This window comes from Mytilus trossulus, chromosome 8 (genome assembly GCF_036588685.1).
Source record: "Mytilus trossulus isolate FHL-02 chromosome 8, PNRI_Mtr1.1.1.hap1, whole genome shotgun sequence".
NCBI lineage: Eukaryota > Metazoa > Mollusca > Bivalvia > Mytilida > Mytilidae > Mytilus > Mytilus trossulus.
Window position 1 is genome coordinate 15,803,702 of NC_086380.1, and position 16,981 is coordinate 15,820,682.

The 16,981-nt window shown below is 33.8% G+C and overlaps 1 protein-coding gene across 2 annotated transcripts; it reads right to left on the minus strand.

Annotated features, from left to right (window-relative positions):
* Nucleotides 1–366: 366 nt before the first annotated feature.
* Nucleotides 367–10,145, minus strand: LOC134680601 (arylacetamide deacetylase-like). Of its 2 annotated transcripts, none has more exons than XM_063539705.1 (5): nt 9,937–10,145; nt 4,150–4,278; nt 3,535–3,658; nt 2,512–2,575; nt 367–1,321 (listed from the first exon to the last, which is right to left on the minus strand). In XM_063539705.1, exons 1-5 carry the CDS (start codon nt 10,096–10,098, stop codon nt 535–537), a joined length of 1,266 nt encoding a protein of 421 aa, XP_063395775.1. In that variant the 5' UTR covers nt 10,099–10,145; the 3' UTR covers nt 367–534. The 2 variants fall into 2 exon arrangements, with proteins under 2 accessions (XP_063395775.1, XP_063395776.1); XM_063539706.1 differs by lacking the exon at nt 9,937–10,145 and adding an exon at nt 8,558–8,820.
* Between the last annotated feature and the right edge of the window lie 6,836 nt (nt 10,146–16,981).

Here is a 16,981-nt window from a genome sequence, read left to right on the forward strand (position 1 = left end):
TCAAAATTGAAACCCTCCCAAATTTTCACAGATTTTTACATATGACCTTTGACCTCAATTTTCAAAAAATGTGACCATACCAAGTACTGACGACAGACATAATGTTATAGCACAAGGTTTCCTCTTTCCAATGATATATTATATAGGTGTGTGTTCGGTGGGGAGATTAAATTTTAAAAAATCAGCCTTCAGTCACCGCACTATATGTTCCTTCAAATTATAATATATACTGACTGTTAAAAAAGTATTTCATGCCAGAATCAGTTTGAATTGAAGTGGCATAAATTCCTAAGGCCTTACGGGCAATATATAGAAATGCAAATCAATTGTAAATTGCACATTGGTGTGTTTCTTTTTTTATAAAGATAAGATTTTGTACCAGTTTAATAATTTTCACATTCGTTCTGGCAAATACACACAATTGCTTCAAACAAAACTGAATTAAAATCATATAGACACAAATATCCATTCTGAGGCAGTATATATCATGTATATGTTAATATGTTAGCATACACTAATATATTTGTCACCCAGTTATAGCTTATTTTTCAAAATTCGTACAATATCTGCAATTATTTTAACACCAATGTCCATTTTCAGAGGCCCATGGGGAAACATTAGAGCATTGTGAAATCCTTCAGGATAATGAGCCAGTTCTGTTTTAACATTTAAATATTTGAGTTTCTCGTGAAACATTATACCATCATCACGTATAAAATCATATCCACATGTCATAATGTAAGTAAACGGAAGTCCTGATAAAGTCTCGTCATCGGCTATCAATGGCGAAATTAAAGGTTCTTTAAGATATCCTTCTACTTTTTTAAATAATTCTTGATTTCCAAAATCTTTCTTATATTCAATATTTTCCCATAAGTCCTTCGTTCGAACGTATTTTTTTGGCATCCATTTTTTCTGATCGACGCTGTCAAAATATTTAGATTTTTTAAATTCAGGTGATGTGTGATTGTTTATCAAAAATTGATGTGCGTACGCAGGTGATAAATTGAGGTAGTTCGTAAGAAAAACCAATGAATTCGGTGAGTTTATACTCTTGTTAAGGTAAAGTACATTTTCCATATATCCTGTTGTCTGCCAATTGATAATTTGTAAAACGGGAACAAGCACGAGTTGTAAAGCTATCCGTTTTTGAAGCCGAAGAGATATTGCTGCCGCCATGTTTCCTCCAGCGCTGTCGCCTCCTATAGCAACTCGTGACGAATCAACACCTAGTGTGTCACTGTTATCCAAGACATACTCCACAACATCAAAGCAGTCGTTTAGTGGTACCGGAAACGGATGTTGTGGACTGAGTCTGTAGCTTAAATATAAAAATAGAACATTGTAAATACAATGGGCACCTTATCTGACAATTAGTACACAACATCTCTTTTTCAATCAAATTTGACTGGTTTTTAATTGAGTAAGAGGTTACAGTTTTGCCAGGTTGCAGTTCGTCTGCCAAACCCCGCGAAATCGCTCAAAACCCCTCGACATCGCAGGTCGGATTGTTTACATGTTGAAGCAAACAATACATTTGAAGAAAATGACAAAAAATCTACAAATTGCAATGTATTTGGCTATTGTCTTATCTACGACGAAATTCGCGGAAAGTGAGACATACGAATTGCTTTAAGTTTTCCCTATGGAATAGTCCAGTGATTTTTTATTAATAAGCAATGTTCAATGTCATGTTTTCTGTTCAATTTTGTTTGATAGGAACTACTTGTAATATAATAATGATTAGTTCTATTGTTTCTATGACTTGCCGTTGGCATTACTATCAGTACACATCAGTTTGATGACTATTTCGAGGTCCAATGTTATGATCAAGCGACTTTGAATTTTTGCTTTCCATCAGATCAACTTGTTTCCATTTTTTTGTAACAGGTGAGAAGCATGTCTGTGTCAACAGTTTATTCAATATAACGTTTAGTTTTTTATACTCTTTAGATTTAAATGTTGTTTTGCAGAAAACGCTTATACATGAAACCTTATAAACCAAAGTCAGCCCATGGAGCAGCAGGTTTGAATAAAGATAAAGAAAAAAAGGGGGGGGGGACATTAAGTTTCCGAGTAATTCCACAAACCAAAATAAAAGATCGGGCAGAAAGAATAAGTATAAACCAGATTATATATGAAATATGAAAAACCATGAGCGTAACAGACTTGAGCATATCATAAAGTTATACGTAAAACTATTTCCTACAAAATTGTAATCTCGAAACAATAATGTATCTGTGGAATATTAGTTTAAGTAGCTTGATCAATTAATGCATAAAACATAATCAATAATATAGAACGGAACATTATCATAACGAAAAGAAACATAACAAGTCTCCATACCGGTCATTTTGAGAAGGAATATTGCGATTTCTGTTTTACTTTCAATATGTATATTCAAAAATCCTTTAATCATGTTAATGATGATAAGTTATGCAGTTGGTGTTTAAAGCAAACAACACGTGAGTGTTTAGAGCGTGTAATATGATAACAGAATCTGGTACCTACTCGACTGATATAACAACAACATCGCTTTCCCGAGATATCTTCCTCATGATTGGGTCGTAACAATCTGAAAAGACAATAGTTCTGTAAAATTATTGGATTAAACATGTCTCAAAAAAATATTAATGTGATCTTAAAATGTGGGCACATGAACATACTCCGTCCGCCAATTAACATAAACTAAATAGTCTTCATAGCTGAAATGTCCATTTGATTTACAAATGATAAAATTGAGAATGGAAATGGGGAATGTGTCCTAGAGACAACAACCAAACCAAAGAGTAAACAACAGCCGAAGGCCACCATTGAGCTTTCAATACAGCTAGAAATTCTAGTACCGGGGGGGTACTTCAGCTGGCCCCTAAACAAAAATTTATCATAGTTCAGTGATAATGGACGCCATACCAAACACCAAGAACTAAGATTTAAAATCATATAAGACTAACAAAGGCCAGAGGCTCCTGACGTGGGCTAGGCGCAACATTGCGGCGGGGTTAAACCTGTTTTTTGAGATCTCAATCTTCACCCGTTACCTCTTACCAATGTAGAAAAAACAAACACACAACAATACGCACAGTAGAACTCAGTTCAAACAAACACACATTGGAATTTAAATTTTCAAAAGCCATTCAGAGCTAAAAAAAAAAAAAGAAGGTCTTCAGCAATACACCTTTGCATAGATATAAGAAGATGCGAATTACATGTATTGCCAATGAGACGAATCTCTATCCAAATCCCAATTTGTAAAATAAACCATTAAAACAGTACTGTATTTTTCACGGAATCTTGGTTATCACCGAACAGCAAGCTATACAGGCTTAGGGCTCCCAACATGTAAAACCACTTAAAAGGGAAAACGAGTAACTTATTAACCACATCAACAAACGACAACCACCGAAACATTAGGTTACTGACTTAGGAAAGGTGCAAAACGAATACAGCGGGTTTAGACGTTTTAAATTAAAGTATATATTATGTATTATGCCTTAAAGTCTCCCTGTTTATACAAGCAGTAAATATATTTACCGGCCGAAAGTAAGCTCCATCCTCCACCGTGAAAATACACAAGTACGGGACGTTTCTTTTTACCAAGACTGTTTGCTGGCTGGTATATTTTTACTCTCACATCACGAAGTTTAGTATCAGTTATCTGTAAAGAGATATTATGTAGCTTAACTCCCAGTCGAATTTTAGTGACACGGCATCATCATTACAAGAAAAAGAACCTTCATGACCTAGCAGAATGATATTTTGGTCTTTGAGAAAAATGTAAATGAAATTGTGCTTCACATAAGTACAAACACAATTTGGTCAGTAGGGCGCACTCATGTATTTTGAAATAACAATCCACATTTGTCTCGTTTCAGCTTTTATTATTCGGGCAATGTTACGTTTTTTCACTATTTTTTTGGCATTCAAGGAATAGACATTTTGCACTGAAGGAAGAAATCATGTTCACAAATAAGTCAAAATAAATAACTAACTCCGAAATATGCATTTGAAGCTTGCTTACAAATTGAGTAAAGATGAAAATACTTGTTTTATCATAATAATGAAAATTCAGGTGGATGATTTCCTACCAAATACGAAATTAGCCATGATGGTTCGTGCATGTTCTTGGTTTTCTTAAATTATTCTTACTTGAAGTCTGGAATCTACACCGGAACCCCATGGGAAACCCGTCGTCATGGTAAGTATGAACCAATCAGCTATCTTCCTGTCGGCGGGAGAAAAATATTCGATCAGTCCTAATGAGGTCATACCAGACATCTGAAGGAAAAACAAATATGTGCACATGTATGACTCGTAGTTAAAAATCCTGGTAATTTAATTTTGGATGTAACACGTCTTCTGATAGGCTGACAGTGTTTTGTCTATCAGCTCAAAAAACATAATTTTGTCATGTGACCGTGACGTCATCAACGTTTTCCATGATGTAATCCGGTTCGTACTCCTAGATTACAGATGCTGCGTTTAAAAATAACTCAGACAGAAAAGAACGGAATTATTGCCATTCTTCAAAACAGAATATCTTATGGAATTATCGCCAAATTCTAACTTAAGACAGCATATCTAATGGAATTATCGCCAATCTCTAACTTTAGACAGAATATCTAATGGTATTAACGCAAATCTCCAAGACAGAATATCTAATGAAATGATCGCCAATCTCTAACTTAAAACAGAATATCTAATGGAATTATCGCCAGTCTCTAACTTAAGACAGAATATTTAATGGATTTATTGCCAATCTCTAACTTAAGACAGAATATATAATGGATGCATTGCCAATCTCTAACTTAAAACAGAATATCTAATGAATTTATCGCCAATCTCTAACTTAAAACAGAATATCTAATGGAATTATCGCCAATCTCTAACGTAAGACAGAATATCTAATGGAATTATCGCCAATCTCTAACTTAAGACAGAATATCTAATGGAGTTATCGCCAATCTCTAAGACAGAATATCAATTGGAATTATCGCCAATCTGTAACTTAAGACATAATATCTAATGGAATTATCGCTAATCTCTAACTTAAGACAGAATATTCCATAAAGTCATCGCCAATCTTTAAAACAGAATGTAACAGAATTATCGCTTATTTCTAGTTTATTTTTATTTTTAAGTGTCCGAAAGGACAAAATATAACACATTGATTTAACACATTTGTTTATATCACCAGTATAAAGTTGTTTATATCACCAGTATAAAGGGCAGACAACAGATCAACCTGACATTACACTTTCCAAAATGAGAGTAACGGCTCCAGTTAATTGCAAATGATAATGGTGAAGTTTTTTTTTATATTTTTCATTTTCAGAAATAATATCCGCAAGCAATTTGAAACCCCCAAACAGGTAAGATTCAACACAGAGTTTTACACCCTCTATGTTGTTTATTGTGTTTAAAACAAGGACGCAATTACATTTTACTCGGAAGGGAAAATGTCGTATTCAATTGCTAGCTTGAATATGAAAATACAAGAAATAAACGTTATGCGCTGTAATAAATAAAATGAAAGCATGCCTACATTGCAATGCAAAGTTTAAGTAAATTAAAATGTAATATAAAAGGTGTGGTATAATTGCCAATGAGACAACTATCCACAAAAGACCAACACGACACAAACATTAACAACTATAGGTCACCGTACGGCCTTCAACCACGAGCAAAGCCCATACTGCATAGTCAGCTGTAAAAGGCTCCGATAAGAAAATGTAAAAGAATTCAAACGAGAAAACTAACAGCCTCATTAATGTAAAAAATGAACGAAAAACAAATATGTAACACATAAACAAACGACAACCACTGAATTACAGGCTCCTGACTTGAGACAGGCACATACATAAATAATGTGGCAGGGTTAAACATGTTAGCGGGGTCCCAATCCTTCCTTAACCTGGGACAGTGGTAAAACAGTACAACATAAGAACGAACTATAAAAATAGGTTGAAAAAGGCCTAACTCATCAGATAGACAAAACATACAAGTGGACGTGGCCGGGTAAGGCCGATTTTGCTTATTATCTAAATTAATGTCACATCCCCTGACCAAATTTTAAAAACAAACCGGGCAGGTTTCCTTTTAAAGTTGTATAATATAACTAACAGTCTTCCCATTTTAATATGAGTTTAAGTAAAGCATAATAAAAACGTGCAACCTTTATTCATAGTAATCAAATTTACCGTGTAGAACGCCACATGTGGTGTGTCGGCTATGCTTGACACGGGATGGCGGTTTTGAAGCAGAGGGAAATGATCACGACAAGTTCAAGTATCAACATGTCTTTTGAGAATGATTGATACCAAATAATAAATTCCACGTAAATGCCAGCAGAAGTAGATGTTTGCAATGACATGTTTTCTCAAACACCTCTGTGTTTAAAGTACAAAACTGTTGAATAACAAGCCTATGACTACAAAAGTATATAGGTTTTTTTTCTAAACAAAGTTGCACAGGAAAGAAACTAAAGCTAATTCTACAAACAGATCAATCATTTATCTTATCTGTGTTTCAATGTCGTAAATGAAAAGATATATTCGAGATCAAAAATGATTTGCACATATCTGTTAGCTCAATACTATAATGTATGTATGAATGACAGAGGCGGATCCAGGGGGTGGTAACCCGGTGTCGGTGACCACCCCCTGGGTTTGCCAAAATGGTGCAATTTCAATACGTTGCCGATATTCGTGTAATAGTTGCCACTGGATATTTAAAAATCAATTATTTCAATGCTTAGTACTAAGATAATCAATTTCTCTAACCTCTCGATCAAGAAATTAATTAAGTATTTTACAAAAGCACGCAATTATCACAGCTTTATCTATTTTATGTGTACAAAAACTTCAACAGGGAAACAAGTTCAGAAGCAACAACACTTTTGGCAGCTATTACAAGTTTTAGTTTTGACATTACTCTTATCACTGTAAACAAATCTTATGGGTAACACAGTTGGTTTAAGCAGAAAACTTCAAGGAAGAAGTCAAGACATCATATCTGCATATATGAGTGTCCAATCAGTATTGTCTCTTCTGATCGAGGTAAGAGAAAAAGTTAATTTCAAGTTTCTTGGAGAAACACCTGATGTTTACTTTCGACGTACACTCTGTATTCCGCATATTCATGAACTGATCGGCTTTGGCATTAATAATAGATTTTATTCTCTTTCTAAACCCGCTGTCATGGCACTTGTTTAAATTCCGGAAATGAAAATCCAGAAAAAACACGCTAATGTTTCTAATTGACTGAGAACCTAAAACCATTTCTTGATTTTATAACTCTGACTTGCCTAGTCCATATGGAATTTCTTCGGTAGTAGATATGTAGTTGCATTTCTGGAAACATACCAAAGATACATTACCAAAGTCAGCTGTTGAAACCATTATGAAATGCAACAAACTTGTTTACCCGAAAATATATGCTATTCTCAAAATTATTTTCACAATGAGTGTAACAAGTTGTGAATGTGAGCGTTCGAATAGTGAGCTCGGATTACTAAAATTATTTTTACATGCAATGGGCCAGGATCGACTAAATGGACTTGCACTGATGCACATGCATTACAATTTAGATTTAGAACTTGACATGATTGTTGCCATGTATGCACGCAGGCGTCCAAGAAAAATGAAATTAGAATCAATTTTATAAATCTTGTGTATTCTATTTTCATGATGTCAATAAAAAAAATGAATTTTAATTTAAGATTTCAAAAGGTGACCACACCCTGACAAATTCCTTTATTTGTTTACTTTAAGACTTTTTCTCTTATTTCTACATTACACATGAACACTACTTAAATATGTGCGAAAAGAAATACTGAAAGTAAAAGGTAATGTGTCATCATAACAGATTAGGTAGTATCAGATATTAAAAGGCCGAATTAAATGCATTTTTAAATGAAATAAAGTCACTGCCCCTAAAGACGCATATGTGCGACATGTTTTGATGAAAAAAGAGATTTTTAAAAAGTTAAACAATATTGTTTCCCTAGAAAGTGGCAAATGGTTAAATTTTATGATTGAGTTCGTTTCTTATATCGTAAATCATACAGGAAAAAAATCGTCAAAAGTAGCATTTTATGATGAGACTCGCATATAAAGCCTCGAAATCTGTGACACGGAAAACTAAGGAGAGGTGTTGAAGAAAACTGGCCACTGCAAACATGTACTTCAAAATGCAGGAAATAGATTATGGTTCTGTTCCTTCCGTACAATATATTATTTGGTACTTTTAATTCTCAAAACAGAAATTTCGATACATGAACCTGCCGTACGTGATCATTTTTCTTCGCTTCAAAACCTCCATCCCGTGGTAAGCATAGCCGACACCCCACATGTGGCGTTATACACAGTGATATAGTAAAAAGAACATGTGGTGTTATTGACGATGAGACAGAAATTAATAACTTTAGGTCACCGTAAGGCCTTCAACAATGAGCAAAGCTTATACCATATAGTCAGCTATAAAAGGCCGCGAAAAATTACAATATCACTCGAGAAGTGTCTCTCAGTTAAACAACCAAATACGATATAATACTTACAACGTGTCCGTAAGTTTTCATGAAAGCGTCCATTATTTTCAGTTTAAATTTTTGTGGGAATTGTTCCGGTACATGAGCGTCCAAGTAAAAATACAAAAAGACGCTTAGCAAAACAGCCACTATAGAAAACGTTGTACGAGAAGCCATGTTTATAATCCATATGTGTGAAAGAGTTAAAGTCCAACCACTGATGACAAACTAATGACATATGTACACTATCTGTATGTTTAGTTAGCATGTAGATAGCACAAAAGGAGGGACGTTTTTGTTATTGTAGTCTAAATTTTATCATATACTTAATCAAGAGGTCACATTACCTACTTGATATAGCTTAAGATCTACTTAAATTCATTTATTGATAAATAAACCGTGATCTATATTTTCTTATTGACATATATATCTATATCCGATATAAAAATAGATGTATTCCAAAAATAATTTAAGTACATGCATTTATTTATATCGCACTTCATTTGCCACTTGAAATTGTGCAAATCACGTGACAACGACAGTATCATGATATATCTATATTAATATCTATTCCTATAAAGTGACTATTTTTGGATTGAATTTAATGAGGATCATATTTAAGTTAGTTTCATAACAGGGGGGATTAACTGGAGATCAATCAGACGTCAGTAAGATGGACGTGTCCTAAACATTAATACAGTAGATAAAACGAAGTTTGTGGGGGTTGAGGGTGTAAAAGATTGGAAATAGAAATGTTTTTTTCTGTTTATTTAACAATATAAATTTAGGTAAAATAACGCCTTTTCGGTTCATCTTTCTCTAAGCATATCATTGAGGAAAAGAAATTCAAAAGCAATTAATCCTAACTCAATAATCCTTTCAGTTATGACATTTTCATACACCGATCATTTGAAATTACACAATTTGTTAAAGTCTCAATCGTCACTGGTTAAATAAAAATTGGGAATTAATTTAACAGAAACGATAAAAAAAATCTACCATTAAATCGCAGTTTTAGAATAAGTATAATTATAAAAAAAAAGTTAATTTAAAACTTACCAAAGTCGTATTTCCCCCTTTCATTACCCTTACAAAAAACTTTCCTAGGATCCGTGGATTGTGGAAATCGTCCACATTTCTAAAGCATTCACGAAAATTGATGGCGTCATGTGTTAAAACAGTTATTGGCCAATCAAATCGGTATATACGATATAATCTGCACGCTTTGGATGACCCTTTAACCAGAACTCCTACGTCGTTCGAGTTAATTAGGGTTACCACAGTCGTGCAGATTAAATCGTATATACCAACTTGCTTTGTTAATAACTATAACATATATACCATTGATTCTATGTACGTATGACAGAGATAAACATATCTCAAATGTCCCAATTATTGGTGAACTTTACCATAAATCCATGCAATCGCATTAGTCCATCCATTAATTTAAATTTGAAATTCTCTGGGAATTCATCTGGTACCGGTGTATCCAAGAACACACAAAGAAACAGTGCAACCCATAATACAAGCACGGAACAAACGATCACGGAGACACTGAATCGTAACTTCATTTCAAATATACGTTCCTTAATATATCGTATGTTTTCCTAAAGATTTGGTTGAGATAACTAACCTTGGTCAAAATATTTAAGATAAGACCATTTGAGGTATCTGAAGGGATTGTAAAGTCGAGTAACACATTACATGAAATAAATAAATAAATAAATAGATACATATAAGCAATCACTAGAACACACCCCGTGATATCGCGGGTCCGTGACTCAATTAAAGTATAAAACTATGCGTTAGCATTCAGCATTGGGATTGTCATCTGATAAAGTCATGCCGATTATAAAATACACAGTTTTCTCTGCTTTCAAAATCTTTCTGTTTGAACCCGTCGACCTGGAGCTAATCAATTATTGGTAATATTAATTATTTGGAAAACAAAAGGTCCTAGAATGGAGTTTTTATAAGCAACAGCTTTGTCATATATTTATTAATTTAGTTATAAATAAAGTTGAATTCTTTGATTTGCTGTTTTATGTCATGCCCGCTAACAAATCGAAAACTGTACCCTTACGCCTTATTTTAAATCAAGAGTTCTAGTATTCGTATTGTCATCTTAGAAAGTCTTTAGTATTGCTTTATATACATATACTACAATAGAGAACCGAAATTTGTTAATTATTGGCAATATTTATTTAGTGGAAAACAAAAGGGTTGGAGTGGTGTAATTTTAGTCAACACCATTGTCTAAAATTGGATATATATAAAATTGAATTCTTTGATTTATCATTTTTAACCCATGACGGCTGACAAATTGGACCTCGTTATTTAGTATTAAAGATGATCCTTTATACCACACCGGAACCATATCAGCTATTTTAATCACCACGTTAGGTCTTCAGGAACATTTATCTTAATTTAATTGAAAAATAAGGAGATGTGGTATGATAAACAATGGGACACATATCCACCAAAGCTTGAAAGATGTTGATGTAAACAACGAAAGGCAACCGTATGGCCTTCAAAAATTAGATAAACCAATACTGTATAGTCGGCTATAAAAGGCTCCGACATGAAAATGATGAAAATTAAGAAATACTATAGTAATACAATTAAGAACATATAACAGAATATATTTGTTAGCTTTACTCAGCTCAAACCATATGAGATCGTATTGTAACAGCACATCTTAAAAACAAACTATGAAAGAGTTGTTTCATTGGCACTCACACCACATCTTCCTATATCTATGTGAAAATCAGTTGAAAAGGTATTAACTCATCAGATCGATACAAACCATAAAAATCACCTAGCAAATACAGAAAATCCTATAAAACATACATCAGTTTGCTTGTTTTCTTGTTTGAACTGTTACCCGCTTATTCACATACTTTACCTGAACATGAAAGGTCATTTATTTAGTTTGTGATTGAAACATCATAGAGTACACAACAATTACCCTCTAGATAAAAGGTGCTGAATCTTAAAATAGATAATGATTTGATAAAGAAAAGTTAACAAAATGCGATTGAAAATCTGTCAGAATATGTTGGTTTTACCGGTTTGTGTTTAACTGATATTTTCTTGTTCAAAACAAAAAAATATATAATCAGAGCGCCTGATCTCACTTTGTAAAACGTTTTTTTCAAAATGTTTATACTTGGCTTTAATCGTGTAGTAAAGACTACAGAGAAACAAAACATGAACAGATTGTTTGTAATGTCTTTTCAATCCTTTTGTTAGATGAGTTTATACTTTGTCGTATTTTCTTCCACAAGATATAACATTTATTAAGTATTCCCACTTTTCCGAGGAAAGACCTATGGCTTTTGCTGTGATTATTCTTTTCATTTTTTGCCGGCTAATTGTTTTCTTGCACTGTATAGTTGTTTTAAAGGATGTCGCATGTTATATCGAACAGCTTATACGCTTTTACAACAGACACTGCTTAAGATAATATCTAAGTTTATTAAAGTTATCTCCCCGTACACAAAGATTTCAACAAATCTATTTTCCTAAATTGCTCACTTAATCTTCAGGATGTTGAGTTTGGGTTTCACCGAAGAGTTACGGGGACTCCATATGAGAGTAATCTCTCCTGATGTATTTGATATATGTGATTTCCATGGTAAATAATTATTGATGGAGACCTAGAGTCTTTGGATTTGAGGTCCATGTTTTAAAAAAAAATAATAAGTTTAAGGTCTTATTCTAAAATTTGATTTTGGGTTATTTTCACCTCTTTTCAAAAAACCGCATAAGATATCGACAACATGATTGTACTAAATTATTACTTGCGAAATGTCGGAACACATACATTTTGGAACAATAGACCACTTTCGAGTTCATCCGTCACCGGAAAAAACTCGTCAATTATACGCGCCTTTATCACCGTCATCTGTGCGTTTAGGGGCGTCGTCACTTTCTTACAATGTTGAGCGAGTGGTTGGAAAATTATAATTCTATATTGTACGAATTATTCGGCAAATTGAATTCTGAAAATAGACAATCAACACTGCTGTCATTAGGGAATTGTCAGTAAGTACCTACAGAGCAACCATTATTTCTAGTTTATCCTGCACAAAAACGATCACTTAGACGCTTGATGAACGTAAATAGTGCAGGGATACAGGCGAGCCCCTCTATCTGGTAAATGACGTCATAAAGGCGTGTATAATTGACGAGTTTTTGCCGGTGACGGATGAACTCGAAAGTGGTCTATTGGTTCGCTTACATTTAATTGGAGTTTACTCCCCTTCTGCATTTAAAATTACGTGTATGGTGATATAACTTATAAACCAGTGTTAACCATAGATAATTAAGACATAGGGTTTTTTGATTTGAGGTCAATGGTTTATGACTTGAAATTGAGCTCAAGGTCAAAAGCATATTTGTTTTCCTAGATTTTGACCTTTGCTCTTATCTCAAATGTATACTGCCATGTAACTTTTTGCATTAGAATACCGGAAGTTACTTTTTGTAAACCAGAAGTAGCTTTTTTGTACTTATTTAGTGTAAAAGTATACAGAAACATATATTTAGCGAATCAGTGTCAATATATCTATGATTGTAGCTGGAACTGATAATTCTAAACCGAATTTTGATAATTTTTCATCGAAATAGATCTTTAGTTGTAGAAAGCACTTTACAATTTCTAAACAACTGGTTTTAATTGACTTTTCTTCGGCCGAATATTTTTGATGCGCTGTATCGTTATTTCAAAAGATGTCGCTTAGTAATTTAGTATTTGATATCGAACGTAAGAACACTGTTTTTCTTGGGTGAACTACTCCTTCTCAACCGTAAAAGATTATGACAAATTTATTTTACCAAATCACTCATTACATCCTCAGGTTGCCAGAAATCATTTGGATCGAATGGATCTGAGCATTCAATATGAGGGTTATTCCTCATGATGTCTAGAAAGATATGTTTCTGGAATAAGTGTCAAGTAAACTATCAACAGATACTTTAGTTGTCAGTTTTCAAACGGGAAGTAATAAATCATATCCTTTTTTCCAACAAAAGTGTATAGAAACCATATATTTAAGAAATCAGCATACAAGAAGCTATTGTTTGACACTGGAAATGACATTATAAACTGGTTTTTAATATTTTCATATCAAAAGATATCAGTTCAAGAGGAAAAACCCACTATTGTTCTCTCTGAACAATTGGTTTATAATTCTCTTTTTCATTTGAATTTTGTTATATTCATCATCGAACACTAGCGTGGCGAGTAAGGGAATAACCGGATATAGTTATAATGGCTGAACAAATTAGACAATAATAAAAAGTAATTTCAATCAATTATTTTATTTCATTTTGGAATCAGAAATATTTGTCTGTTGGTATGAGTATGACTATGGCCCATTTGCTACTGTACAGGACTGTAATAGAAAACATGAATGATAACGTTAAGCCTTATACACATGACTTAATAAAAGCAAATTTAAACTGTTAGTTCACCTTATCAATTTAATGTATGATTATGATAGGATTTAACTTAAATATTGCAACAATGATGGGTCAACACATTCAAAAGTAAAATATCAAAAATTAACAAACGCTGAGGAAAATTCAAAAAGGAAAGTCCCGAATTTAAATAAACTTTGATAGTACTACACTACTTTTATAAAATTTACGGAACATGAAGGGAGTCACATGTTGAACAGAACCTGGTTACTTTTCAGGGGAGTCCAATATCATCCATGGTTGTCAGTGTCATGACGGGTATTGCATATTGACCAGGATCTGATTACCCTTCATTCGCATCTAATAGTATCCCTGGCTTTCAGTGTCATGACGGATGTCCCTTGTTGAATAGAGTCTCCTTACAATTTAGAAGCGTGTAATATCATCCCTGGCTTTCAGTGTCATGACGGATGTCCCTTATTAAATAGAGTCTCCTTACAATTCAGAAGCGTTCAATATCATCCCTGGTTGCCAGTGTCATGACGGGTGTCACATGTAAACATAGTCTGCTTACACTTCAGGAGCGTTTAATATCATCCCTGGTTGCCAGTGTCATGACGGGTGTCACATGTAAACATAGTCTGCTTACACTTCAGGAGCGTTTAATATCATCCCTGGTTGCAAGTGTCTTGACGGGTGTCACATAGTTAACATAGTCTGTTTACACTTCAGTAGCGTTTAATATCATCCCTGGTTGCTAGTGTCTTGTCGTGTGTCAAATATAAACATGGTCTGCCTACACTTCAGGAGCGTTTAATATCATCCCTGGTTGCAAGTGTCTTGACGGGTGTCACATGTTTAACTTAGTCTGCTTACGCTTCAGGAGCGTTTAATATCATCCCTGGTTGCAAGTGTCTTGACGGTTGTCACATAGTTAACATAGTCTGTTTACACTGCAGCAGCGTTTAATATCATCACTGTTTTCAAGTGTCATGACGGGTGTCACATGTTCTTACACTTCCGGATCACCTAATATCATCCCTAGTTTTATTTGTTTGTTCGTCCGTCGCAGTTCTATACAGTGTTTTTATTAAAAAAAAAACCTATAATAGTAAGTTTAGCTTCGACTTGTTTAAAACAAAAACTTTTTCTAGTATTAAGGTTTACTTTTACAAATTATAACTTTGATGGAGAGTAATCTCCTTGTCAATTATACCATATTTTCTTATATCTGAGAACAGATTAATTTCCTTCGACCAATTATTATTCTCGTTGATTCGAAAAGCAAAATATGTAAAGTGTAAGTCATGAATTCATTGATACATACAAATAGATGTCTTAGATTTGTGAATAAATATCATATTTGAAATGGTTCTTCTATCTGTGAAATACATGCAAAGTATCGTACATTTGATGGCGTCAACGTAGGCAATATCCTTCATCATAAAAATTAGTTCAATCGAAAATACCTCCTTATTTTAAAGACCAGTCTGTACCGATCATTTCTTATACCTATACCAGACCTATTGCAACTAAAATTTTCAATTACAAACACGTTTTGCAGGATGTCGATATTGACGACTTTAAGTGTAAACCTCCTGATTGTACTTGTGCTAGTTCCCAATTCACACACAATCCTGCTGGCCATGTAATAACCGGTGATCTCAACATTTTTAATAACACTTCTCTACGAAATGTGTTATCGAAAGGTGCGAAATATCATTAGCCTAAATCCATCAATTGGAAATACAATTTTAAAATTCTGATGGATTCAGTCGAGGATTATGCCAGGCAATGGGCTAAGCGCGAGAGAGAAGACGTAGACACTCTTTCCGAATGGATTAAGGCAGTGAGATCGTTGATACAATCAGAATTAAGAAACTGAATGAGTCCATCAATCTTTAAAGAGCCAAATGTTGCAAAACACCTATCCGACCTCCATGACAAATATGTTGTTGTCACCGCCGATAAAGCCCCAAATAACATCGTTTTTGTATGTAAAAGTCATTACATAAACTACTTGATAAACGAATTAGGTATTGCCAATTCACTTGGAAACCCAACATATACCCTCACGACACTTACGAAAGAGGAAATCCTTGATAATCATAGGTCTGTTCTATATTCCTCTGGAATTTTAACCAAAGATGAAGAACTGGATCGTCCATCACTGTATTGGAAACCTAAACTACATAAGTGTCCTTACAAACAACAGTATATTGCTAGGTCTTCCAAGTGCTCCACGAAACCCCTTTCCACATTATTATCATCTATTTTATCAGCAATCAAAGACGGGCTTCACAGTTGTTGTAAAACTGCCTATTCTAGAGGTGGCGTGAATCAGATGTGGATACTTAAAAATTCCAAAGATCTTTTAGAGTACATACACTCTAACTCTTTTTCATCTTGTAACAGTATTAAAACATTTGACGTTTCTACTCTTTACACAAGTATTCCACATTTCAAACTAAAAGACAAACTGAAAGAGTTGGTATTGCTTTGCTTCATAAAAAAGAATGGCCAACGTAGACAAGTATCTTGTCTCAGAGAGGAATAACATTAATACAATAATACAAGAAAAAAAGGTAGAAAACTTGACCTGACCAAATTAACTTTGAAACTTCTTATATCCTGACAGCTATGAACCCGCGATTTTTTTGGTTATTAACAGGATAGACAAACTCAATACATGGGCAGATTAAAACATTTAATACAATGATACAAGAAGAAAAAAAGAAAAACTTGACCTGACTATCTACATGTTTCCCGTGACTAATGTCCTGACCGATGTAAATTGTTTATAACTCTTTTTTCTTTGAAGGATCGGCTTCAAATTTGATGTCAAGGAAGATTCTGACAAATAAAGAGATATAAGAAACGGATCATTTAAAGAATAATAATTAAAGAGTTAGAAAACTTGACCTTACAAACATCGACTCTGCTCAGACGTATGGCCTGACCGATGAAGAAAATGTTAATAACTTTTTTTATTATTGCTCATTATCAATCTTTAAAAATGTATTACTTTAC